Here is a 27,026-nt window from a genome sequence, read left to right as displayed (position 1 = left end):
CTTGACCAATGTCACCCAACTAGTAGGCAGGAGGCACCACCCAAAGAGGTTCTAGTTCCACTGTTTCCTTTAAATGTTTGCTTTGAAGTCTCTTGTGTCTCCGGTTGTTCAGAAAGTATTGTTCTTCCTTTTAACAGCAAACTCCCAACTGAGATCACATAAGTTTGATGTTCTAAAAAGCTGCCTTTTGGGGTGATGAGAGCCTGGTGGGTGATGTGAGTCTCTATTTGTGGGTGTCTGTGTCCCTGTGAGCAGTCCTTGGTGCTCCTGAGAGCCTGGTGCTATCAGCAGTGAGGAACAGGGGACTGGCTGCAGCCCGGGGCTCATGGTCCAGTGATTGATGGAAAGCAGGGTCACAGGAGCCCTATTTGGAAAGAAAAGAATTTATATAAAATCATATAACTATAATTATTATTATTGCTCTTATACTTATTACAAAGAGGAGGCTACACAGTCCTGATTCCCACCTAGTTTCATGCGATTGTGAGATTAAGGCTTATTTTTTCAGCCCTGTGTCCCTAGTATTGCAGTGCTGAGTGTGACAAATGTTTTTATATGAATAAGGAAATAATCTGCACTCCCTTCCCCATTTAATGTTCCAAGCTCTCTTATTAAACCCCTGAGAGGTGGTTGTTTCCTCTTACGGGGCTCACGTGGAGTGTGGGGACAGCTCACTGTCCCTGCACGCACCCCTGCTAGTGAAGGTCTTTCCCAGGATTTAAAGCGACATCTGTGTCCTCACAGCTTCTCCCGCTGGCCACAGGGAGACGCTCTGAAGACTCAAGTGTGAGCTGACCCCCTTGTGACATCCCCAGAAATATTTTCTCTCTCCTTCCCACCTTCCTTACCAATTCCTACTCATCCTTCCAGACCCATCTCATGTATCACGTCCTCCAAGTAGCCCTCCTTGACTTTACATGTCTAGGAAAAAGAAATAATGAGTGGAACAGGATATGCAATGTCTTTGTTACTTGCAAGCCCTTTGGGGCAGAGAGTGACCTTTCTTGCTGTAGCTGCTGGGCTCATCCAATACCTGGACTGTGTTGATAATCAGTGTTGGTTATGATGAATTTAAAAAAAATTGAAGACAGCTCTCGTATTCAGACCAATTGTTACCTCACTTCTTCAAGTTCTCCTCATTTATCTTTTTCTGAGCACCAGAAGCTTTTTCATGGAAAATTTCTGTCACACCAAAAGTGGAGGAAATCTTGTTCTTCTCTTCAGTCAGCTTCCGTAATTTTTTTTTTTTAACATTTTCCACTCTTACTTCATCTAGTCCTTGCTCTCAACAGGTTTTTTAAACTGGAGTATTTATGGTAAATACAAAACTCACCTGTGAATATTTTAGTTCTATCTCCAAACAGATAATGAAGTTTCAAAAAGACACGACCATAATTCCACTGTCACACCAAAGAACATGAATTTTTTAACTATATGTACATATATATAGTTATGTATACATATGTGTACAAATAACACACACATATAAGTAATGTAGCGGAGAATTTTTTTATGAGAGATTTCCCATGATAAATTTAGAAAAAAAGTGGTCGGAGCAGGGTAAGAACGTACTTCCATTGGCCTCTGCGTACTCCTTTCATAGGCTCAAAGGCTGTCCGTGGGTCATGAGGGGGCGCAGTCATCGTGAAGTGGCCTGGGGCTACCTTGAAGGCAGGAGTGGAGGCTTTGGCCTCCACTTTGGGCAAAGAAAGCTTCGTGGTGGGTGTGGGCAGAGGGATAGGAGGAGGGAAGGGGCTGCGGAAGAGGAGTGTGGGTAGCAGGGAGAGTCAGGAGCATATCCTGAGCAGGGGCAGTGTTCAGCTGCGTCTGTGACATGGAAATTTAGGGAGAGGGAACATAATCTAGAGAGGATTTCTGAGAATCTGATATTTTAAGACCCTTAGACTGCCCCTTAAAAAATCCTGAAGATGGGGCTTCGCTGGTGGCGCACTGGTTGAGAGTCCGCCTGCCGATGCAGGGGACACGGGTTCGTGCCCCGGTCTGGGAAGATCCCACATGCCGCGGAGCGGCTGGGCGAATGGGCCATGGCCGCTGAGCCTGCGCGTCTGGAGCCTGTGCTCCGCAACGGGAGAGGCCACGACAGTGAGAGGCCCGCGTACTGCGAAAAAAAAAAAAAAAAAAAAAAAAGGTAGGGGTAATAGCACCTACCGCATAAGGTTGTCCTGATGCTTGTATGAATTTTTACATGTAAAGATCTCAGAACAATGCCCGGCACATAGTAAGCCCTCAATAAGTATCACCATTTAAGGCATCCATGTCCATTTGTGTTTTCTCTGAATGTGACTCAGAAGACAGACTGGTCATTTGGAACAGCAGATCTTATTAGGATTACATATGTGTGTCTATGTAGAAATACATACATATATGTATAAATACATATAAAGACAGGGTATCTATGCTAATGTCCTTCCCATTCTGTTTAATTAATGCTTAATTAATGTTCTGTTCTGTATAAATAGTGTTTCAAATATGCTATAGTTTTAGATTCAGTTGTCATGCTCTTGGGAATCTGTTTAGAGCTTAGACCAGGTCTTTTTAAGGTAAGTGCCTTTGATACAGGAGACATTTGTAAGCAGGGCTACTTGCTTTTAGGATGAAGCCATTGCTAGTCCTAGGCATCTGTTATTAGCAACCTGAGAGAGGTGTTTTGTCCTTTTTTCTTTTTGCTTGTTAGAGCCTGTGTCCCTCACACCAACAAGAGGGCCTGACACAGATGATATACTCAGAAATTGTGTTGTTGAAAGAATGATTGAGTAAATTATTGATTAATAAATAAATGACTGGACCTCACTCAGCCAAAGAGGTGCATTTGTACAATTTTATAATGTCACCAATATCACAAGTCCATTGTTACAAAATAAGGTCACTTACTTTATTGATCAAATTATGGTTGCTTAAGCCTTACCCACTTCATTCTAGAAACTAAGACTTTCTATTTAAAAAAAAAAATTATTTATTTTATTTTTGGCTGAGTTGGGTTTTAGTTGTGGCACGCGGGCTCAGTAGCTGTGGCGCGCGGGCTTAGTTACCCCGAGGCATGTGTCACCTTAGTTCCCCGACAAGGGATCGAACCTACATCCCCTGAATTGGAAGGCGGATTCTTAACCACTGGACCACCAGGGAAGTCCCAGAAACTAAGAACTTCTGAGCACTGCCCCTCACCCAGTTATTTCTGTGAATCTCCTAAGGGGTCCTCCCTGTGTCCACATGCCAGTCAGCAGTCTTAGTCCTCACCTGGCATCCTCCCCATTCTCTCTGCCCATCCTCCCACGCTCGGGGCCCTTGAAGACTGTTGGGGAAGTATTCCTGCTTGCCAACAGATGCCAACATCCATGCTGGGTGAGCTGACCCAGGATTTTCTCAAAACTTCCAGTCCTCATGGTGGGGAGGGATAAATTGGGAGATTGGAATTGACATGTACACACTACTATATATAAAATAGATAACTAATAAGAACCTACTGTATAGCCCAGGGAACTCTACGCAATACTGTGTAATGACCTATGGGAAAAGAATCTAAAAAAGAGTGGATATATGTATACGTATAACTGATTCACTTTGCTGTACAGCAGAAACTAACATGACTTTGTAAATCAAGTATACTTCAATAAAAATTAACTTAAAAAAAAGCGTCCAGTCGTCAGAGAACCAGGAGACTCCGGCTCCTGCCCAGCTCTTGCCAAACTTCGTCAGCTGGACTCTGGGGGACAGCTGTTCAGTACAGAGTCCCATGGGTCCTCTTAGGGGCAGTCTCATTGGTTCCTAACTCCCTGGGAGCGTAGATGCTCAAACGCAATCTGTAGGGCTGCAAAGGTCACAGATGTTGTGGTGTCTGCCCCGCCCTCCCCCACTTGCCTCCTGGTCCACTCTCCTCTCTTCTCCTATCAGAGGGTGGAAACATCCTGGAGGTAAGGATGAACAGAAGAAATCCTTTCCTCAGGGTATGATGCTGTAGCATGGGGACCGTCAGCCGTCCTCAAATGCCCTCGTGTACAACTAAGAGTAGCGCCTCTCTCCTGAGCTTGTATCAGCAGAAACAAAGCTGGTGGCAGGTGCTTTGCATAGATTAGCTCTTGTCATCCTCATAGCAGTGATTTTTGCATCCTGTACTGATGAGGAAAGTGAGCCCCAGGGATGCTTGGTGTCTTGTCCCAAGTCACACTTAGGTGGCAGAACCAGGATTCAGACCCAGGGCTGTCAGATTGTGTTTGTTTGTTTTTTGTTTTTGTTTTCTCGGCCACACCACGCAGCTTGTAAGATCTTAGTTCCTCAACCAGGGATCGAACCCGTGCCCCCTGCAGTGGGAGCACGGAGTCCTAACTACTGGACCGCCAGGGAATTCCCGAGCATGATGTTATTTCATATAATTAGAAAGTCTGAGCTCAACCACAGGAAAAAAGCACACACTGTTCTACAGACTTCTTGGAGTCACATCTGTTGGTTGTCCACCTATCCTTGGGGCCCAGGAGTGGTAGAGCCCACCCAGTCTGTTACCCCTGCCTCCCAGCTCTTTACCTTGAGGTCTAACATTGTGCCTGTCCTAGTGTGACTGCGCAGGCAGTCCCTTGGCCCACACTATTCCCTAGTGCAGTGGCACTTGGCCTGGCCTCACTCCCACTGTCCAGAGGGTCCCCTCCAGTGCCACCACATTTGCTAGTCCCTTGGTGTTAGCCACATCTTCCTCCTCTTTCTCAATATGGCTTGTGCTGGCAACTAGGCACTTTCCCCATGCTTCCCAGTACAAGAGTTGCTCACATGCCCAGTTTCCACGACTGCCTCTCCTTTGGTTCAAGTTCCTGGGCTTGTCCTGGAGCCCCCATTCCCCACCCCTCGGCCTTGATACTGGCCTGAGCTTCCAGCCCAGGGGCCTTCATGTCCCAGAGACAGCACTGCTTCCTGGGCTTTCATTGCCTATACCAGGCCTCCCAATTCCTGCCCTCGCTGGGCTGGGCTGGGCAATAATTAATTTTAGCTGCAGTTGCCACTCCTCCCCAAGCAGCCCTGCTGAGGCGTGTCCTGCTCATCCAGGCTCTGATGAGCCACACTCAGGTAGACAAGCCCCACAGGCGTGTCGCTGTTACAGATGTATGCGTGGCAAGTTGGACAAAATTTTGCAGCCCCCCCCCAGTCGGATCTGGGGGTCGGGGGATGGATCCACCAAAGAAGCCAGGCAGCAGGCTGAGCTTGGCTGTCGGGACAGTTGGTCTCCACAAGTCAGCTAACACTCATGTTAAGCAGGCAGCCAGAGGTCAGCTTGGCTTTTGGTTAACAGATTTTATTTACCATTTACAAAAGAGGTTGATTGCATGCAAGTTGTAAGGATGCTGCATTGCCTATGGAGGGCAAACACGATCCAGCACAGCCCTGTCCTGAAACCTGTACCTGTTTGTTCAGTCTGGGCTCCTGGCTTGTTAGAGCCCAACCCTTAATACAGCTTGGGCTGTGGACTGCAGAAACCCTGGCAAGGAGCCTGCACACCGGCACATCTGAGTAACACACCTTCAAACACCAACTCAAAAATCAAGAAAACCACATGTGCATGTAATCTGTTTAAATAAAATCACGGACATATTCTAGAGAGGTTATTAGTGAGTGGAGTGAAACACAAAGAATTGTTCCGTTTCTCTCTGGGCACACGTTTAGATTTCCTCTTGGCAGATTTCCTTAAAGTCAGATGGAACTTCTTTGCATTAATAGAGGCCTGCATGTCGTCTCTGCTGGAGGCCGTGGTCACGAGCTGATGAGGTGTGCCCCAGCTACACAAACATGCTGAGGGGCCGGGAGCCCTCAAACCAGGTCCCTGCCGCCAAACTGCTACGTGGCCTCTTGCAATCACTCCTCTAGGGAACTCATTTTCGTCATCTTGGCAAAACGGAGCCTTGGCTGGATGTGCTGCCCAGCTCTGGCCCTCTCTGACGATGGCTGTCCTGGGCTGCACGGGGGATGTAGCTGGGGGTGGGGTGGGGAGGGAAGAGACATGGAAGGGAAGCTATGCCATCATCACCCAGCTCGGGCTGTGGTGGATCAGTGGCAGTGCCCTCACCCAGCACAGTGCCTCCTGGGGGGGGTGCTTGGAAGAATAGCTGAGGGGCTCCCAATACTTTGTGGAAGAGCTGCACCCCCAGAGAACTGGGCTGCGGAAAAATACTTTGCATTTGTGCTGCTTTGCACTTGGTGAAAGCCCCTGTCGCTACTACTTGTTTTGAGCCTCGCCCCAGACCCATGAATGAGGCAGACTCACTTTCTTCATTTTCCAGATGAGAAAGAGGATGAGCAGGGAGTTTAAACAGCTTTCCCAAGGTTACAGCATGTGAGTAGAAGAGCTGGATAAAAATGGACGTCTCCCCAGATCTCAGCCCTGCACTGCCTCTTCAAGGACTTCTGGTGGGACAGCTGCTAAGGGGACTTGATGCTTTTCCAGATATCTCTAGGGCTGCCAGCGTGGCTCCAGCTATTTCTGGGACCAGGGCAGGCCCATGTGGGCAGAGCAGGGGCCCACAGTCTCTGCCCAGACACCATCCTCCACCTTCCAATGGCTTTTAGGCACAGGCCCACAGTCAGCGTGAGTTTTCAGTGCATCTTTGCCCTCCCCTGCTGCATCTGGTCTCCTACAGCCTGCAAGGTTCGCTGACCCTCAACCTTAGTCAGCACTGAACCCCCTTTTTCTGCTCCTGTTCTTAGCTGAAGACTTCAGGATCCAGGTTCTAGTTGACCTTGTCACATGTGGCCAGGGCCCTGCTCCTGGATTGAGAAAGCTGGGGCCCCAGCAGGACCCAAGAGACACTGTGAGATCTGGGGCTGGTGAGTAGAAGACATAGATCCGGCTCCTCGTCAACTCCCAGCCTCTGCAGAACAGGGAGCACTGAAGCCGTGCCGAGGATCTGGGTGACGGGAAAGTATTTGCCAATTGCATCCATAACCAGAGAAATAAATTCCTCGCCCAAGGCACTGTCCTGAGGCCTGGATGTGGGGGTTACACCATTGCACAAAACAGGGGTGACCCTGAGGGGCAGAGCTGGGGAGTATGGCCCAAGCAGCTGGGCAATCGGGTTGGGAGAGAGGGACCACAGGACACGTTCTAGAAGTAAGCCTCGTTATGCACATTCTTCTTCTCAAACTTTTGCCTGAGCTCAGAGACCAGAGCTGACTGGACGGGTCTTCCCGCAGCCTCGTGTTCCGCCAAGGCCTTGGGTTTTGGTGATGGATGGAGTTGCTGAGGGGCGAGGGAGCCAGAGACTGTAGGCACCATCCAATGGGCTGGTCCCATGCTGGGCGCCGTGCTGGGTGGTGGAGGGGGAGCGGGGACTTTGGGGTGCGGTGCACTTCCCAGGCTGTTGTTGTTGCAGTTCTCATTGGGAGGATCCTCTCTGAGCACAAACCTGTCAGCGGCCTTGGTCCTTCTGAACTTGAGCCACTTGACGCCGGCGGTGCGGGGTGCAGGGCTGGGCCGCTTGCGGAGCACACGCCGCACCGGCAGGACCTTGTTGGACTTCTTGTTGCGCCAGAAGGTGGCGGTGGAGATGAGGACGGTTATGGCCACAATAATGGCCATGATGCCGGCCAGCACACCCACGGCCTTCATGGGGTTGTCTTTGGTCTGCATCAGGAAGGCAGCCATGGGGTTTCGGGACAGCATCTGGAAGAAAGATGCATTCGGCTGCTCCTGCCTCATCCCCGGAGGACAGAGCAGGGGCCGTAAGCTCCCTTAAGCCTGATGGTTTTTAAGCTTTCTGGGGTCAGCCATCCCTTGGAGAATCTGCTGAGCACTATGGGCTTCTTTGCAGAAAAAATGCACACAGAGAAAACACAATGCATGCACCTGTGCAGAAAAGTGCACAGAGAGAGCATGATGCAAGCACCTCTTCTGGATGAAGAACTCCTGCATTAGCTGCTACTGCTTTCCTTTGACTGGGGGGAGTGTGTGTCACATTTGCCCAAGTGCATTAAGAACCTCTTAAGTGATGACTTCCTTCCAGACCCTGAGCTGAGAACTATACATAATGATTTTACTTCTGCCTTTCAACACCCATGTGAAGGAGGCATCATTAGTTCCATTTTACAGAAAGGGAGTGGAGGCTTAGTAAAGTCCAAAGTCACACCATCACAAAGTGTTGAGACTAGGATTTCGAGCTGGTTTCAAAGCCTGTGTGTTCGATGGCACAGGTGGTCTTCGAGAGCATTGGGTGGGTGTCTTTGGAGGAAGGTGGTCTTTCTCCCTCTGGCCACGTGGCAGCGAGGTCTGAGCTGGCCCTCTGGCCCTCCCCCCCACCCCCCCGCAGATCAGGGCTCCGTACCCACCTCAGTGTCTACGACGTCAATCTTGAGTAAGGCCGTGGTGCTGAAGGATGGGGAGCCGCGGTCCTTGGCCTGCACCTCTAGCGACCACGTGTGGTCCCCGCTGGGTGTGATGTTGTGCAGGGCATCCAGGGAGCGGATGGAGTTCTTGAGTCGGATCTCCCCCGTGTGCATATCGATGTCGAACACGTTGGCTGGCTCTGCGTGGATGATGGAATAGTCTACCAGGTTGTTGGGCTCCTCTGCGTCCTGGTCTGTGGCCTGTGCACAGAGAGGGACAGACAGAGCTGGGCTTCAGGGGCGATACTTGTGTACCCTGGCTCAACCAACACGTCATATAGAGCTGGCTGGGCTGAAGGGAAATGGTCCTAATCCTATTTGAGTGAATGGAGCTGGGAGAGGAATTGACTGAGCCAGGGTGGGTCTGCGCTTGGCTCTCTATGTGTGTTGTAGCAATTCATTCTCAGAACAAGTCTAGGCAGTCCGTATTGACAAAAAACAAAAGCCTGGAGGCGGAGCGACTTGTCTAAGGACGGAGAGGTAGAAGGAGGGGAGCTGGGATCCAGAGTCAAGTCTGTTGGGTTCCAGGGTTCATGCTTTTTCCGTATTGGGAAGGCAGTGCAGCGGGGAAATCGGTGCTGTAAGGGCAGGCAGACCAGCTGTGTGAACTCAGGCAAACCAAACATGCAACCTGCCTGAGCCTTAATTTTTTTTTATGTGTAAAGTGGCAAAAATATCTTCTTTCTCAGAGGTTACTTCTGGGTTGAGGTGGGGATGAGGGTATATAAAGTACCTTAAAAACCCTTGCTTATTTCAGGAATCCAGTATATTTTAAAAGAAATTCTTATGCTACAGTGCCGCTTGCAGTTGCAGGGACAAGACTTTTAGGGGAGCTCAGCTACCTTCGAAGCCCACCTCAATTTTCACTGGGGTCCCCAGCACCATTGTCTTCTCCTGGACGCTCTTTCCAAACTGGGGGTAGTGGTCATTGACATCCAGCAGCGTGACGAACACCTCGGCTAGGCTGTACCTGCCCTCCATGTCCTCTGCCTTCACGTAGAAGTTGTACCTGGCAGTGTCCTCGGCGTCCAGGCTGGCCCAGGGCTGGGTGTAGATGATCCCAGAGGATGGGTGGATCAGGAAGCTGTCGGGCACAGACAGTGCAGGCAAGGGTGTGCACAAGCACACTCACGTACACGCATGTACGCTCACAGAGGTGCACACGTGCCTGCGGTAAGGAGCCGCCTACAGGAAGGGGCGGTAATGCACCAGGCAGCTTCCCCAAGGCATCCCGCAGGACCACCCACCTACTTAGCAGTCTTATCAATGTAGAACTGAACCCGAGTCACAGCCCTTCCCTCTCCTCCCACCACCTGCCCCTTCCTAGCCCAGCACTGCTTGCCTGGCCCCCAAGGCCACGAGCCCCAGCTCCAGGCCATAATGATGTCCCTTCTCCTCTCAGACTCACCTCACCTGGTGGGTCCCCACACCTCGACCTCAGCCTGTCTACAGCTCCCCTCCATTCCTTGCACCCAGGCTCACCTCCCGACCCAGGTCCTGCTCTTCCCAGGCTCCTCCTGCCTTTAGCACAGATCCTCCTCCACCCTCAGCCTCCCAAATCCCTTGCCTGAGGTCCTGTCCGGGATTCTGGATCTACTCACAGGTCTGCCCCGGATCCATAGATGGAGTATTTGACTTCACCCCAGGGACCTGTGTCCGGATCGACGGCCTGGAAGAGAGAAAGCTCCCAGTGGCCCTGCCCCTTTGTCAGGGCATGTTGGCAGCTCTTGCTTTCAATGGCAAAACAAGGATTTGGGGGTTTGCCCAGCTGGGGAGAAACTGATCTGGAGCCCTGCTCTGGAGCCCTAGTTTCGCCCCAGGAGATCTCAAGCACTGGAGGAACCAAATCTGGAAGGCCTTGTATTTCTCATTATATGTCCTCATTATAGTCCTGTGAGGTGCTGTTATTCCCACTGTATAGAAGAAACAGGCTCAGAGAGGGCAGGTAGCTTGTCTAAGAACACAGCCAGTGAGTGTGGGCTTTACGATTCAAACTGGAGCCCCAGTTTGTCTGACTTCACAAGGCCCCCTTCACCCCCAGTCCCTGGGTCAGCCCCAACCCACTGTGACAGCCAACACGTTGGAGCCCCCTGGGGCATTCTCGGGGATCCTGGCAATGTAGTAGTGGGACGTGAACTTGGGGACATTGTCATTGGTGTCCAGGAGCTGGATCACGATGTCCGCTGTGGAGCTGAACTTCTCTGGGGTGTTCACTTCGATGGCCAGGAGCTGGGGAAGGAAGGAAAAGGAGGACTTGTCTGGGTGGCAGTCGCTCTGCAGAGAGCCTGCCACGTCCCGTCTCAGTATCATCCCTGCCTTGTCTCCCGTTTTCTCAGCAGCCAGCCAGCTATGCCTGCCCCCACCTGCAGGGGGCACCTCTAAGGCACACATCATTTCCCTCCCCACTGACTGCAATGCCCGTTTCCTTATGGTTGCCATTTGCATTGGGACCAATTTCTTTTGCTCCACTGATTTGCATATTCCTTTGTTTTAAACTTCCATTAAAAAAACTATTTTGCTTCATAATATACTTTAATATCTGTTAGAGCAAGTTCCTGCCTCATATTCTTTTTACCTGAATTTCCTGACTATTCAGGTTTATTTCTCCAGATAAAAACCAGTATAATTGTGTCAAGCCCCCTCCCTCCTCCCCTAAGGAAATTCTGGGTAAGACTTAATTGAGGTGGTGTGATTCTTTATTAATTGATGAGAATTTGCATTTTTAAACAGGTGTGTCTTTATACTTCTTGCCTTCTTTATGTCCTTTTGTTAAATTTGTGCATTTTTTTGTCATTTAGATGCTGCATATTTCTTGTTATGGTAATTCCTAGAAATTTTATCTATTAGTTGTTACTGTAAAAGTGCTCTCTTATGCCATTATTCTCATTGCTATTTTTTGTACGTAGGAAAACTATTAGGTTTTGTGTATCAACTTTATAATCAATCATGTTAGCAACTTTGCTGTGTCTAACAGTTTTTCGATCATTTCTTTTAGATTTTTCTAAGCAAACAATCACATCATCTAAAATAATGATGATAATAATAATTTTTATCTCTTCCTTTCTAATGTTTGTACCTTTTGTTTCCTTTTTTTATCCAGGAATAATGTTATTCTAGGAATAGTGTTAAAGAATAGTGGTGAGAGCAGTTATCCACGTTTTGTTCCTGACTTCATAGAATGCTTTTAGAATTTCACTTTTATCGACTGACTGATTGATTGAAGTACAGTTGCTTTACAATGTTGTGTAGAATTTCACTTTTAAGCATGATGCTAGCTATCGGTGTCTATGCATTTATAATCATAAATAATTAAAACAATTTAAAAAATATCAACAAAGTATTTTTCCTTTTTATTAATATAAATTATGTATTTATGTATAATATGCATTATTTATGTTTATCATTTGAAATAATTACAAGTGAAAAGGAGTATATTTTTCATCTCCTGCTAAAGTTTTTAACAGAATAGATGACATATGTCAAATGTGTATGAGAAAACATCTATCCTGAGGATCAAATGGTTTTCTTCTCTCAATCTATTCACATGGCACATCGTACTGGTAGTTTTCCTTTGGACACCCCTCCATGCATTCCTGGGGACAGTCGTAGTTTAGAAGCGGGAGCTCAGTGAGGCTGTGTGCAGTAAGAGAAGGTTCTTGTGTCATGATTCTTCTTCTCCCTTTTCCACTTACTCCTCAAAACAGCAGGAGGGGCAGAGAAACTGAGAGGAAAGGAGTAGGGCCAGGAGGGGCAGAGTGTGACAAGGGACCCCTTAGGAATGAATCTAGGTACTGCTGTGACCCCCCATTCAGGGTAGTGCAAAGCATCACCTACCTTGAAGGTTAACACTTTGAACTTTTCAAAGTCAATGGTGGCTGAGTTCTCTACAATGATCATCACTTGGGCTTCATTCAGGACCGTCTGGGGGACCACTCGGAAGATGCCCCCAGGTCCCACCAGCCGCAGGTTGAATTTGGCATTGGCTCCCTGGACAAGAGTTTGGAGAAAGGAAACAGGGAAGATGGATGAGAACAGAAACTCATTAGATAGTCGCGCTGTGCAAGGAGCCTTCACGTGCCCTTGACCCCGGGAGGTGAGTATTATTACTTCTTTCTATAGGGGAGGTGATGAAGAATCAGAAAGGTTGAGCAGACTATGAAGACTCACCAAGGAAACAAGCACAGAAAGCCTAGCCCTGAGCCGGGCACAGGAGGCAACAGGCCCATCTGCAATGTCTGGAGGGTCAGACGCACAGGTACTTTCATTTGACTGGCTTTTTCCTTTTAATTGATTGTGAATATATTTAGGCCAAGCAGCTAGTCTTTGATTATCTACCCTCCCTCCTCTCTCTCTTGGTTACCCACTCTTGCGTCATTCATTTTGTGACTCTCCAGGCCCCTGTGACATCAGCAGGAAAGGCTCATGCAGGCTCAGCTTTGGGACTTGGTCCCATGTGGTTTGCAGGAAGACAGAGTGGAGGGCAGGACCACATACCTGGTCTGAGTCGTTGACAGTGATCTTGAGGCCCCGCAGGATCTCCCCCTGGGGCGGGTGCTCATACATGGACAGCTCAAATCTGTTCTGGGGTCCACTCTCTCCATAGAATGTCGGCGGATGGTTGTTGAGGTCCACGATCCGGATGGTGACAGGGGCCATGGCCTGGGCAGCTGGGGTCCCTGCAGAGCTGACCTCAGTCACCTGGGGTGGGGACAGGTGGCTATGGCTGTGTGGCAGGCTGATTCCAAGATGGCCCCAATGATCCCTGCCTCCTCCTGGTATTCATGCCCTTATGTAATCTCCTCTTTTTCAGTGTGGCCTGGCCTAGTGACCTGCTTCAAACTGATAGAATATGGCAGAGGTGATGAGATATCACTTAGTGATTAGGTCACTAATTTGTGATTAATCTAATCACTAATAAGTGATTAGATTAGGTCATAACTTCTATCTTCTAGACAGATAGAAGATATCTATCTATATCTATCTTTTGCTGGCTTAGATGAAGCAAACAGCTGTGTTGAAGAGGCCTGTGTTCCTAGGAACTAATGGTGATGTCTAGCCAACAGCCAGCAAGGAACAGAGGTTCTTAGTCTGACAGCCCACGAGGTACTAAATCCTGCCAATAACCATGTGAGCTTGGACGCTAACCCTCCTCCAGCTGGGCCTTCAGATGAGAACCCAGTCCTGGCTGAAAATTTGTTGGCAGCTACGTGAGAGGCCTTGAATCTGAGGACCCAGCTAAGCTGACCCTGTACTCCTGACTCACAAAAGCTGCAAGATATAAATGTGTGTTGTCTTAAGACACTAAATTTGTGGTGATATGTTACAACAGTCATAGGAAACTAGTATAGTGCTATTACTTGTCCTGTTTTACAGATGAGGCAAGAGGAGTGAGGGTCATACAGCTGGGCTAGGAAGAAAGTAGATGTGTCTGATTCCTTAGGCAGTGCTCTCTCCACTCTCTCCACCTCACTGCACTGCCCTCTCCTTGCAGCCAGAGGCGGGTTCAAACCCTAGCTTTACCATGTTCTGCACTTGTGTCCACTTGTCCAGGGGGAGGCTGCAGGGAGGGGAGGTGTGGCGATGCACAGTGGATGACAAATACAGGCTGCAAAGCCAGGGCCAAGAGTCCACAAGCACCTCAGGAACGGGTGGCAAATACCATATGAGGCCCTGCAAGGGCTTCCTTCTGCTCTCCTATGAGCATGTCTGGTCTTACCTATCCTCAAATGACCCTCCCTGCCCTCTACTCCATCACACACTAGCTGCTTCCTAACTCTTCTTTGGTAGAAGCTTGTGCCCTCTGCCCCCTTTCCTCCCTTTCAATGCTCAGCCCGTCCCCAACTCAGATACTTCACACTGACTTCCATGCTGCAGGTGGCACTGCCCGCTCCCCCTCCCCCTTCCGAGTGTGCTGTCCCCTTGGCTAAAGTGGCTCCCCTTTGCAGGTTGAACTTGACCCCTGGTCTCTCCTTCCCTGGCACCTCCCTCTTCCTCACTCTTATCCTGGGGTGCTCCCGCAGTGGCCTTCTGAGCCGGTGGCTCCTCTCTCCCCCCAGCCCTCCTCTGGGTGGCCTCATGCCCTCCCCTCCTTTCACAGCTACCTGTATGTTGATGCTGTCTGCCCTGAAGTCCAAACCTGTACCCACAAGTTTGGATGTTTCAACTTGAATGTCCCCGAGGCACCAGAATGTCTCATGCCCATTCTACTCAACTTGCCTTCTCACCTGTGTTCCTGATGGCACGGTACCACCCTAGATGCATCCCTCCCTCTCCTTTCCCCCACCCCTCATGGCCCCGTTCTGTGGAGTCTGTCTCCTTCACAGTTTGCCGTTCGTCCATTTTCACCATTCCGCCTCCGCTCATCCCCACGGCCCCTCGACATCTGTCACCTGGGCTGATGGCTTTGCTTCCCTACCTCTCATCCACTTCCCTCCAAACCCAAGTTGGGACCAGTGCTCTCAAACGTCAGGCTGAGACTGGTGCCAGAATCATCTGGGAGCTCAAAACATGCAGAATCCTGGGTTTCCCCCAGACATACTAAATACCCATCCTCAGGAGTGTGTCCTGGAAATCTTTTTTTTTCCAAGCTCTCTGATTTTGGGAATCCCACTGGTCTAGTGAGCAGTCAGAGTGAGCTTTTAACAAGATTCTAATTCTGCTCAAACCTTTCCATGGCTCTTCCCTGCTCTTGGGCAGGACTAGGTACATAGTTTGCAGGCCCAGTGAAAAATGAAAATAGGGGGCCCCCTGAGAATTTCAAGACAGCAAGAGCAGAGCATTAAGCCCAGCATGGGACCCTTCTAACTGTGGTTCCTGTGTCATCTCACAGGTTGCATGGCCGCAAAGCTGGCCCTGTTGCAGGGAAAACCCATGCCTCGTATTCAAGGCCTTTGCTCCTCCGGCACCAGCTGGGCTCCAACCGTTTCCCCTTTACGTGCTGCCTGTGGACTCTTGGCTCCGGTCCCACCTGACCCCTCATTGCGCCCCTGCTACATCATGTGCTCTCACCTCCAGCCTCGGCTCACTGGGCTTTCCTAGCTTTGCAAGGCCTCCGCCTGCCCCACCCTAAACAGTGCTCCCCAACACCAGTCTCCACTTGCTGGGTCCTACCCATGTTCATGGCATCGCTGCTTCCAGCCTTCCTTCTCCTGCCTCATCACAGCTCCCCTCGCCAGGTACCACCTCTTGTAGGTGCTCCTTGAAGCAACATCTAGATCCTTCCTCCCTAGATCCTGCGAGCCCTGGGGGGTAAGGGGGCAGCCCAGGTCTCATCACCTTTGGAACCTTCCAGGGCCGAAGGGTGGGGAACGCCAAGCTCGTGGGAGGGTACCTGTACATGCAGCTCATACGCCTCTCTCCGGAGCTGGGCAGGGCTCTGGGTGATGGAGATTGCTCCAGACGTCTCATTAATTTCAAAGGCTCCATCACTGCCTGTCACAGAAGAGAGATGTGCCCTGCAGTTCTGAACAAGGCCACACGGTGGCGCAGGGTGCCATACGTTCCTCAGATGTTATCTCATTCAAGTCTCCCCTATTATCATCTGTGTCTTGCCAACGAGGAAACTGAGTCTCAGAAGTGCTAAATAACTTATCTAAAGTTACACATGAGTGCAGAACTGGGACTCAAGCTCACTACTTTCTGGCTCCCAGGTGCTCTAGTATTTTGCTTCTTGTGTGTGTGTGTGTGTGTGTGTGTGTGTGTGTGTGTGTGTGATAGAAAGAGAAAGGAGAAATAAAGAGGTATAGAGGAAGGGAGATGGGGGGTGGAGAGAAGGAGAGAAAATAATGGAGGGAAGAAAGAGAAAGACTGGAGGAGGAGGAGTAGAGGGAGATGCAAGAAGACAGGAGAGGAGATGGTGTGGTGTGGGCACTCGGTAGGTGTTTGAAGGATTGCAGCGGTGGAGGGGAGGGAAGGCAGTCAGAGGTCTGCATGCCTGGGGAGAGATGCCTGTGTGTGATAGTGGACACATCTGCACGTGTGTGAGCTGCTGGAAGGGGAGTGTGTACCAGGCATGTCCCAGGGACAGGGTCAGAGGAGGTGATGGTGTCTGAGTGAGAGCATAGAGATGTGTGCACGTCTGGGACCAGGCACGAGGTGTGGTGGTCCCCTGGAGGGGACCAGCTACTGAGGGCTCAAGAGCCCTCCCCAGGGCTGGCTTCTCTTGCTCAGCTGCTGCCCAGCTGTGGAAAGAGCCAGCAGACTTAGGTTCAAACCCAATGGGAACTTGGGATAATTTAGCTTCTCTGAGCCTCAGTTTTCTCACCCATGTACAGGGCTAGTACTAGGCACACGCAAAATCATCATTGCATTTAATTCACTGAATTCAACTCTATGCTCTAGGCCAAAACATTTAAAAGAATGAGAAAAACACATGGCAATTTAAAGAGTATAAGAAATCTTGCCACCCCTTCCCATTAACGAGGTATGCCCAGGAGCCTGTGGGAACGTGAATTGGCACCACCTGTGCCGCTCTCAGTATCCAGCCCCCAGCCCCTCCCTGCCCAATGCGTCTCTCCCTGTTGCTGGACATAATGAGAAGCAGGGACCAAAGCAGACGCCCAAGGAGACGTGCCGCCTCCTGCAGGGACCCAGCCACTCTTCTCCACGCATCTTGTGCTTCTGGCCTATAGATGAGGAAACTGGGATCCGGAGAGGTTGGATCTCACTCTGGTTACCCAGCGAGTTGTAGCTGCAGCCCAGCAGTGAGCCCCAGACTCACCGTTCACGAGGCTGTAGAGAACACGGTTGGGTTTGCCACGATCTCCATCCATGGCGACGACAGTCAGGACCTCTGAGCCCTTGGGGGGAACAAGGATTTTATCCTGTGGCCCTGGGAGGCCGTTCGAAGGCTTTGGGAAGTTGCCCCACCTGACAAGCCCTGCTCGATCCTGGCCTGCCACCCCCTCCTGGTCTCCCTACTCAGGCCCTTTTCCCCAGAGGCCTATCCATCCTCATGGCAGCTTCCTGACTGTCCTCTCCCCCCGCCCCGGCACCTCCTTCCCGCTTAGCTCCTCAGCAGGACCGTCTGGGCCTCGCCCTGCTCTGACCTGCGGCCCCCTTGAGAGCAGCCCGGCCTTTCTCTCTCCCTCACTCTGTGCCCTTCTGCACCACTCGGCTGCCAGCATCTGAAAAGGTGATGTCTTAGCTTGGGCCCAGCACACGAGTAGTGCTCAGTAAGTGTTTTCATTGTTGTATAAAGTTGGGAATTATCAGAATCCGGGGAAGTGAAAATTGAGAATGCAATTCCATTCCACAGAGAGTTCTTGAGCTGTGGCCATGGGAGGTGTGGCTGGGGGGGCACATAAACACATGGGCTCACCCCAAGGAGGGGCGTGCCCGTGGAGGGGCGTGCTGGGCGTAGGAGCAGACATCAACCAAAGATGTCGGCGAAAGCAGTGCCTGGGCTGAGCCGAGAAGGGCAGGAGGTGTTAGGCCCATGGGCACGTGTCCGGCAGAAGGAAAAGGGTGCAGTGGCGAGAGGGCTGGGCTGAGTAGAGGATGGTGGGGGCTCCCGGGTGGAGGGGAGGCCAGCCCCTGGATGCCAGGCCCAGGACTGGAACCTGAGAGGTCAAAACACAAAACACAGGGGGGGCGGGAAGGAGGGACGGAGACTGCGCTGAAGGGGGAGGAAGCTGAGGCCAGCCTTCCAGCTGGGCCCGCGTGTGATGCCCGACAAGGGTTATGGTGATTCGGCAGCAAACTGTGGGAGAACTACCGGTTTGAGGGGCCCCAGGCTACAGGCTTGGAGGGAGGGAAGCAAAAGGCACCTCACCTCCTGTACGAGGTGGAGGAAAGGGCCACCTAAACCAAATCATCAGCTCTCTTCCCAGCCTCTCTTCTCAGCCCTTTTGAAGGGCTGACATGTGCAGCCGGGCTGGCGTAAGCCTGAGTGAGTGAAGAAATGCCTGGCATAGCCTGGGCACCCGGTACGTGCTCCACACACAAGCCGCCGCTTCTTCCCGGGCCTACTTCCCCATGCAAAACGACCTGTTTGTGGCCTGAGTGAGGGGTCCAGAGCCGGCCTCCACATGAGCTGAGGCGCGCGAGCCCGGGTCGAGCCCAGCCATCCAGCAGGGGGATCCTCGGGCAGCGCGGAGGACAGGGCAGGAGGTGTCTGGAGGTGACACTGGGCTGAGGGGCGCAGCCACCCACCGGAAGGGTGTCCTCGTACACATAGCCGTAGTAGGGCATGCCCACGAAGACAGGGGCCATGTCCTGCACGTCCTCCACATTGACTGTGACCGTGGTGGTGGCCGAGAGCACCACGCTGGCCCCTCGCAGCCTCCCTCCGCCATCCTGGGAAAGGGTCGGAGAGGGAAGAGAGGTTGGGCTCTGGAGTTGAGCAGACTCCCACGGAATCCGGCTCCTGTCACTTACTGGCTGCCCTCCCTGATTTCCGTTTGCTTCCGTGTCACCTGGAGATAATTTTGCCCTCATACGGGTGTTAGGAAAATTAAATGAGATGATGCAAGAAGGTCTTCAATCAGTGCCTGCTACGCAGTAGGCGCTCATAGGCATTCCTTTGGAAAGAGGGTTAGGTTTCTCTCCAGGGAAATCATGTCTGATCAGTAGCAGAGGAGGAGAGGGTCAGAGCCAAATCCCTTCTCCCATCCCGGAGCCAAGCCTCAAACACTCCTGAGGACCTGCTAAGAGCACGATGTGGACCCGCGCCTGAGCGTGTATAATGGAGCCGTGCGCCCACCAAGCCAGCGCTCGTGGAGTGGCTGGCAGGCAGGCCCGGCATGAGCCTCCTGGTGCAGACTAGGGGGATGACCTGTAGCCAATATGTGACCAACAGGGACCTTTCTGGAAAAGAAGATGGGGGGCTTAGAGGGACGGCTGGGGTTTCCTGCCCTCGGGAAAGAGCAGCCGCTTTGGCCGAGCACCTGCTGAGCTGCAGATCCCATGTCACACGCTTTAGAAGTATGAGGAATTTAGTGAAGTCTCGGGGTGGGCAGATGAGAAAACTGAGGCTCAGAGAGGGTAACCGGTCACACAGAGAGGAAGAGGAGGGTGAGCAAGCCCGGGCAGAGAAACAGAGGTGCCCAGAGGCCAGGTTGTGTGGATGTGAGCCCTCTCTGGCTCAGAAACACCAGCCTCCCTGGAGAATATGTCCATGTCTGGGCAGGCTCCGCACATTAGAGATTCCGAGCGGCTGCACCCCCCCATCCCCTCCCCATTGTACCTTCTGCCCCGAACTGCCCCCCAGTTGTAGAACCTAGCTGCTCCAATCCAAGGGCAGCTTCCCCTGACGGAGGCTGAGGAGAGTCCAGGTGCTGCCATTCCTCCCTCTCTATTACCTTGGCAACCACAGCAATGAAGTGGGCCAGGGCCTTCTCGTAGTCCAGCGTGGCCCCAGCCTGGAGGCGGAGTACACCACTGTGGCGGTCCACAGAAAACCTGGTGGAGTGTGGATTCTGTAAAGAGCGAGGGGCAGGCTGGGCCTTGGGGAGGGACCCAGGGCCCTCGCCTGCTCTGCTTCCTGAAAGGGGGTCTTCACCGTCCTCCCTTCATCACACGAACTCTGGTCTCAGGGCTGAGGTGCACACTTCAGGGCACTCAGTCTTCCCGGCCCCCAGGGCCCCGCTTCCTAGGGCTCTGGGCTTCCCCTCCCTCTCCCTCAGTCCAGCAAAGATGTTCCCTTCCGGCAGGGCCTCAGCTCTTTTCTCAGCTCAGCTAGAAAACAACGGGGCCCAGCTCGGGGCTAAGCTCTGGCCTGGAGTTTCCAGCAGGGAGAAATGTTAGCAGAGTGCTCTAACCTAGAGGAGGTGAGGGCTGAAAGCCATAGTGACAGAGAGAGCCTTCGGGATCTTCCAACCCCTCCATTAAGTGACTGGGGGTCAGTCAGCAGCATCTGGGTAGGGGGTTGGGGCGGTCACATGGGGACAGGAGACAATCCTCAATCTGAAGAGGGGTGACTGTGTGTCAGGAGCTGTTGTTGGAGCTGGACACATATTTAATCCTCGCAACTATCCAATGAGGGTGCGCTTTCAACTTGCCCATTTTACGCATGAGGAAACTGAGCTGGGAAAGTCATACAATGACGGAGGCCCCATGCGTGGGAAGTGGTGGAGTCTTTCCAGAACCCGTGGAGCCCAGGGGCTTTCTCCAGAACCTGTGTCTCTAGCCACTGAGCTACACTGCCTTGAAAATGGTGAGAGCAAGTGATTAACTGTGGAGAGCAGAGAAGATGCTGCAGAAACAGCAGCCATGGGAAGGAGGGCAGTGGGTTCCGGAGGAGTCCAGGGAAAGGCAGGAGGTGTGGGGAGGGGTCTCCGCCTTCGACAGGGTGGGATGGATGGACAAGGGTAGGGTGGAGGTGTCACAGCTCGGCTCATTCTGAGAGTTGTCCCTTCTGCCTTTTTTCTGATTGACACTTCTAGGCTCAGACAAGTTTCTTTTACTTGGTGTGTGTGCAAAGTGCCCAGGCCATCTTCTGGGGGAGGGGTTGGTAGGGGGAGAGCTGAGGGTCCTGAGATCTGGGGAGAGGGAGGCAGGTCAACTCAGAGGGAGCCAGGATGGGCCAGTCAGGGGAAGACGGCTTCGTCTCAGGCCAGTCTTAGGTCCCCACCTATTCATCCCACGCCTGCATTTATTGAGACCTTTTTGGGTGGGATGCACTATCTCTGACAATCTTTGGGAATAGTTGAGGCACTGACCTAAGGGCTTTAGTGATGGAGATGGGGGCTGTCCAGGTGTCCCTGCTAGCCCAGGCCTCTGGTTATTTCCTGTGTGTCCCACCTTACCTTCAGGAAGTAGGTGACACTCCCTCCAGAACCTGTGTCCCTGTCCACTGCACGGACCTTGGCGATACTGCTCCCGGCAGGCGTGTCCTGAGGGGTCACAGCCACAGAAGGTCAGTCCCAGGGGCAGTGACAGATGCTCGGGGAACTGGGGTCTGGGGGCACGGAAAGGTGGAGTCAGGGAAGTGAGGGGTGAAAAAGAGGTGAAAGGTGGTGATTGACCCAGGGAGCATCCAACAGGAGGAGGGGCCTTGATAGAGCAGACACACTGGAGTCAGAGCGGGGTCAGGAAAGGGCAGAGGGAAGGAGGAACAAACAGCCATCCTCCCCCTGAGAACGGCTCCAAATAGACAAAGGCTTTAAATATGAAGTGACTGTAAACAGTTAACAAACACAGACATATTCCGTATCACCAGGGATCACACACGTGCAGCTTAGAGCCAGCGCAAATATCGTTCTCCTACTGAATTAGCAGACATTTAAAACTCCCAGAATGGCCAGTGTCGGCCAGGAACCAGGAGACAAACCCTTTCTCACATCCTAGGGGAAAGGCAAACAGGTACCATTCTGGAAAATCAATCTGGCAACACCTCACAGGCACCCAGGCTTTGACCCAGCAATGTCAAATCATTCCAATTAGAGAAAGGAACTTTTATGCTCAGAGTCTGTTGTTCGGTGTTTCTTATGACGGCAAAAACTTAAAGTATCTTTAATATCCAAACATAAAGGAACAGTTCAGTAAATGCTGGAATATGCACTCAAGGAAAGCTATTAAAATCTTAGTTACCACAACTTTACAATTACTGAGGAAAATTCTTATGTTATAAATTCAGTGAAAAATAGAATACAGAAAGCACATGTTTAGTATAGTCACAACTATGTAAAACAAAGAGAAAGCAAGAACCTATGATCATGAAAATGATGAGGAGGAAATACCCCCAAATTTAACAATGTTGTCTCAAGCTGGAGGGATTAAGGGTGGTTTCTGAAACTCTTTTTTCCCTACTTTTCTGTACAATTCACATTTTCACAATAAGAGTACATTATAGGGAATTCCCTGATGGTCCAGTGGTTAGGACTCGGCATTTTCACTGCAGGGGGCGAGGGTGCCCCCCAAAAAAGAAAGTGCATTATAATTCTAATGGAAAATGGTCAATGAACATTCCTTTGGAATAAAAATGTGAGGGGCTGGCAACAGAGGTGGCAGGAGGACACAGAGGGGAGGGGTCTCCAGAGGGTAGTGAGTGACGGAGAGGGCTCTTCACTCCAATGCCTTGTCCCCTTGGCCAGGTCACAGGGCAGCCCAGAGGCCTGGGGCGGGAGTGCATCGACCCTGCCTGGTGGCCCCTTGCTCACCTCGGGAACCTGGACAATGTAGGGCTCCTGGATGAACCTGGGTGCCTCGTCATTGGCATCCGTCACCAGGATAGTGACTTTTTCCGCCACCTGAGAAGGGGCAAAGGGGACAGGTGTTGGAGCATTGAGACCTTCCGGGTGATAAAGGGACAATGGCCTCTAACACCCTAGGTGTGTGTCTCTGCCCCCTCCTTCCCCCTCCCTTCCACTCCCTCCCTCCTTCCTTCCCTCTTTTATTCATTCATGCAGCACATACTGTTAAGGAACTACTGGTGCCAAGCACTGTGCTCCATGCTGGAGACAGAAGACACAGTCTGATGGTGTGAACTTTGCAGGGTGGAGTGGTGGGCAAATAGCAGCATATGAAAGAACAGTCGTGATGTCATTCAGGGCAGCAACCACAACAGGCTGGGGGCTGGGGCCTGCACCACATGACTCTGAGGGCACCGTGTGCCCCAGCCTAGGCAAAGGCACCAGTTTAGGGGGCTACATCCAGAGGCCCAGAGAAGAGGCATCTGACCCAGCCTGCGGTGGCTGACAGCAGGGAGGCCTCACAGAGGTGTGAGAAGTAAGGTCTGCAGCACTTTGTCAGGTGAGAGGGGAAGAGGAGGAAGGTGTGTCAGGAAGAAGCAGCAACACGGGCGAAGGCAGAGTGAAGCACATACGTGGGTTTAGAGCGCAGAAGCAGATTTAGGGCTACACGGCTGGGGGGGTGAATGTGGGAGAGAAGGCGGGTGAGCCTGACGGTGCTCTGAATGGCAGTCTGAAGCTTGGACTCCACCCCGAGGGCAGTGGGGGCCAGCTGCTAGCGCTTTCGGAGCTGGGATCTGTGGCCAGGTCTTGTGCTGCACAGTGATGCCTCCAGATGTGGATTGAGGTCGGGGAGCCTTGGAGGGAGGGGAGCCCCCAGGATTATCCGGGAAGCAGTGATGAGGGCTGGGCGAAAGTGGCAGCTGTGGGGAAGGAGGGGAGGAAGGAGGGGTCGGGTGCCCAGGTGTTCAGCTTGCGTGATGGTGCAGAGCCAGGAGCCAGGCGGGAGGAGATGGATGGGCAAGCAGGTTTGAGGAGACACTGCTTGAGGAATGTGGGTGTGCTCTCCCTCCCTTCCTTCCCCTCTCTCCTATGAGCACGTTGGGGCAGATCTTGCTGGACCTCAGCTCGGGTTTGCTGGGAGCCCTGCCCCGCGTGCTGCCAGGGGCTGGCTGGAGTGTGTACTCACCAGATTCAGGCCGTCGGAAATGCTGACAATGGCTTCAATCTCGTCCTCCCTCTGTGAAGCACAAGGACAAAGTGTCCAGGAGTCTGAGGCACCATAGGGACCCCTGGAGGCTGGGTGCAGCAGAGGAGGCCCGGGCATTTCAAGGGAGCCCTGGAGCAGGGCGGAGTGGCTGAAAGCTGCCTCTGGCCATGCTTGAGACCTTATTTTGGGGCTTGGCCCATCAGGGGTTCTCATAAACCCAGAGGGTGGAGATGCCAACAGAAAATGCACCCCTGTCAGAATGAGAGATGCTAACGAGTGTGCTGGAGGACCCAGGAAGAGGTTATTAATCCATTTAAAATTTTTCCTCTTTTTGCCCCTTATCTCTCCCTCGACTCTCCATATTCTACAGTTCCTCAGAGGTCCAGGTCTGTGGTGTCTCAAGCTCTCCCCTTGACATGGTGGGTGTCGAGGTCCCCACGTCCCGTAGGGTGACAGGGAGGGGAGAACAGTTTCACCTCCTCTGCCATGTCCCCCAGCTGTCTCTGGGACCCACCCTTTCCTTTCTCTGCACTGGGGGAGTCTGCCATTGGATCAGAGCTGGCAGCATCCCGCGGCTGAGGTCCAGGTACCTGGTCCACCAGCCTGGTGTGGGATCTCACAAGGGAAACATAGCCCATGCCCTGTCACCCACAGGTTCAGAGGGCACAGAGGGGGAGGAGTTTTACCAAACTCAGAGCCGCTTTCTAAACCAGTCTTTCCAGCCCTGATCCGCTGGCTGTTTTCTGTGATTTATGGGAGCTCTCCAAGGATGCTCTCTAGGGCACCTTCCCGCCCACAGAGGTCTGTCTACATGCCTGGCAGGCAATGTTCCTCACAGGTCCCCATACCTCTCTGTCCAGCTCTTCAATCAGGGTTATGTTTCCAAAATTGGGGTCAACCGAAAAGACACTTCTAGCGCTGGGGTCAAAGCTGATGTGGTAGGAGACGGGGTGTCCCTCGGGGTCTGTTCCATTCAGGGTGTACACATGAGAGCCTGGAAAGAGACAGTTGAGCGCTCACTGCTGGCCCCGTCCCAGCTGGCTGCTTCCTACTCTTTTTCTTTATTCTTCACGACTATCAGATGACTGTTAGCACCTGCCACTTTACAGATTGTAATCTAGAATATGGATTACAGAGGGCTTCAAGGCTGCTGGGTCTAACTCTAGGGTCTCTGCCTGGAAATGACTCCTGTCCCAGGAACCAAGACTGGGGATGCGGGATGAGGGAAAAGGGAGGAGCCTTAAGGTGGAGGGGTGACCCACGGGCAGCACTGTTCCCCATGCTTGGATTATTCAGGGAACTCTGAGCAGGTGCTTCCTGTACACTGCAGTGGTCCTTTTGCTCAGGGTTCCCAGACCAGGTGATGGAGAGGAAGTGTGAACCTCCCTCCTTCTCCCGCTCCTCTCCCTGCAGATGCCACTGAGTTCGTTGTTCTGGGGCCATTTTAAAGCCTAGAGCCCTGGGGCTCTGGCACGTTAGTACTTTGCTCAAGGTCACGCAGTGGGTAAAGGCCCCAGCGCTGAGGACTGCCGCCTGCCCCTGGGGCCGGCCCTGTCTCTGGGCTCGGCGCCTGGGTCTCCAGGACTGGCCCAGCTTAGGTGTCCACGGCCGCCCGTGCCCTCCTTTCCTGCAACTGCCCCAGGGAATTCAGAGCGCTAACAGGATGTCCCGGGAGTCACGGGTTCGGTCTCTATGTCCAGGGGAACGTGGGCCGCCCCTCCGGGAGACCTATGTGGGGCAGACGCCAGGCATACTCACCCACAGGAGTGTCCTCCGGGAGGCTGAAGAGGGCCATGTTTCCGTTGGTGCTGCCCACCCCGTTGTCGAAAAAGTAGGGGGCGAAGTTGGCCTGGGCTAGGAAGAGAACACAGAACAGAGGACACCCGAACACGCGCAGGGACAGCTCGGCACCGGCGTGGTCGCGCGTCTGGCCCACCCGCGGGCAGAGGAGGGCTCCCGTCCCAGAGCCCAGCGCGCCCACCGGGGCCCTCGGCCACCTCCTCCCGTGGGCTCCGGCTGGGCTCGGCTTGTCAGGGACACGCACCATCTGGGCGTTTGGAACTCAGGCAGCGGCCAGTCTCAGCCCCATCGATGGGCAGACTAGGAAGCCTCGCCCAGAGAGGGGCAGTGCCCTGGTCAAGGTCACACGGGGAGTGAAAACACCCTCCCACAGCCCTCGGGGCAGCTGCCAAACCTCCGACTGTTCTTCTGAAGAAGCGGAGAGCAGCGAGAATCCCCTTTCCCCAGTCCGTGTCCCCGTCCCCCATCCCGAGCCCCACTCTGGAAATGAACGGCCCAGAACTGTCCCTGGGTCCACCCGGCTGGCGCCAGCACCCACCCCTCGTCCCTACCGGGGCCCGCGGGGCCTGCGGCCACTCACCCAGGCGGTGGAACAGCAGCCCCAGGGCCAGGACGGCCCGCAGGCCGCGCCCCATGTCTCCGCGTGCGGGTCTCGTTGCTCCCCGCAGCCGAGGCCGGGCGCCGGAGCACGGAGCATGCCCTGCGCGCGCGACGAGTGCAGAGCCGGGGGTGGGGTGGGGGCGGCGGCGGGAGGCGGGCGTGGGCGTGAGCGCCGAAAGGTGCGGAGGGCGCTAAGCGGATGACACGGCTCGGATCGGCGCCGCTGGAGCGCTCCCGCCCGCAGCGGAACAAGACCAATTAGTGGGTGCAGAGCTGAGGGGACCCGCTACCAGCAGCGGGCGGGGGTGGGGGGCGGGAGGGCATTCCTCTGTGCTACCGCGACCTCTGCCCCCAGGTCTGGAGCGCAGGAGCCAAGGGGACCCCAGGGCCGCAGGGCACTGGAAAACTGGGACTTTTTCCAGGTCTGCAAATCCTGGTAGGGCTGGGCTCCACTGGAGTTTTCCCTTCTTATGAACCTCCTCTGTGACTGTCAGGGAGTTTGCCGCTCTCTTTGAGCCTGACTGTAAAACAGCGGCAGGGCACGGGCGCAACCTCAGCGCGGAAGGATCCCTCCCACTAGTCTCTAGGAGAAATGAGGGCGGGGCAGAAAGGGGGTGGGTGGGCTCTGGGAAGGGCATGGCCTGAAAAATCCAAATCGACTCCAGGGATGTGGCCCTGAAGGCTTTGGGGGTGAGCTTTGCGGTTGGGAAAGGGGCAGATGGTGAGGGTTTATCAGGACCACCTCTCTGAGATCTCAACCCATTCCTGTCCTGCCCCCCGCCCCAGGCCAGGCTAGCTCTCCCAGAGGGTCCGATTACTAGTCTGGTCACTAGTGGGGGTCCACGTGTGAGGTGGGCAGCAGAGAGGGCCTTCAAGTCTCTAGTAAGGTGGAAGGCAGAGATTGCCAGGCA

General features: G+C 52.9%; 1 protein-coding gene and 1 long non-coding RNA gene across 4 annotated transcripts; one reads left to right on the top strand and one right to left on the bottom strand.

Annotated features, from left to right (window-relative positions):
* Positions 1-95: 95 nt before the first annotated feature.
* On the bottom strand, positions 96-26,609 carry CDHR1 (cadherin related family member 1). Of its 3 annotated transcripts, XM_004273017.3 has the most exons (17): positions 26,096-26,608; positions 25,474-25,569; positions 24,564-24,709; positions 23,695-23,745; positions 22,476-22,565; positions 21,123-21,209; positions 19,677-19,793; positions 18,529-18,672; positions 17,096-17,174; positions 15,707-15,807; positions 12,871-13,074; positions 12,211-12,363; positions 10,441-10,605; positions 9,978-10,045; positions 9,232-9,460; positions 8,320-8,577; positions 5,276-7,657 (listed from the first exon to the last, which is right to left on the bottom strand). In XM_004273017.3, exons 1-17 carry the CDS (start codon positions 26,148-26,150, stop codon positions 7,100-7,102), a joined length of 2,601 nt encoding a protein of 866 aa, XP_004273065.1. In that variant the 5' UTR covers positions 26,151-26,608; the 3' UTR covers positions 5,276-7,099. The 3 variants fall into 3 exon arrangements, with proteins under 3 accessions (XP_049553107.1, XP_004273065.1, XP_033289842.1); XM_049697150.1 differs by lacking the exon at positions 5,276-7,657 and adding an exon at positions 96-364 and having other exon boundaries at positions 25,474-26,609; XM_033433951.2 differs by having other exon boundaries at positions 25,474-26,608.
* Positions 12,669-13,649, top strand: LOC125961062 (uncharacterized). Its single transcript, XR_007471379.1, has 4 exons — positions 12,669-12,873; positions 13,187-13,234; positions 13,373-13,479; positions 13,580-13,649. It is a non-coding gene; the product is annotated as an uncharacterized LOC125961062 (long non-coding RNA).
* Positions 26,610-27,026: the final 417 nt, after the last annotated feature.

This window comes from Orcinus orca, chromosome 14, assembly GCF_937001465.1.
Source record: "Orcinus orca chromosome 14, mOrcOrc1.1, whole genome shotgun sequence".
Lineage (NCBI taxonomy): Eukaryota > Metazoa > Chordata > Mammalia > Artiodactyla > Delphinidae > Orcinus > Orcinus orca.
Note: the sequence above shows the minus strand (reverse complement) of the source record. Positions and strands in the feature narration are given on the sequence as shown.

Excerpts from the sequence above, each read along its gene's own strand:
- CDHR1 (XM_033433951.2), bottom strand. The coding sequence starts at position 25,762 with ATGGTGCGTGTCCCTGACAAGCCGAGCCCAGCCGGAGCCCACGGGAGG. Across the intron at positions 15,808-17,095 it reads TCTCTACAGCCTCGTGAACG|GCAGTGATGGAGCCTTTGAA; the intron begins GTGAGTCTGGGG and ends CTTCTGTGACAG. Across the intron at positions 9,461-9,977 it reads TATGGATCCGGGGCAGACCT|CTTCCTGATCCACCCATCCT; the intron begins GTGAGTAGATCC and ends TGTGCCCGACAG.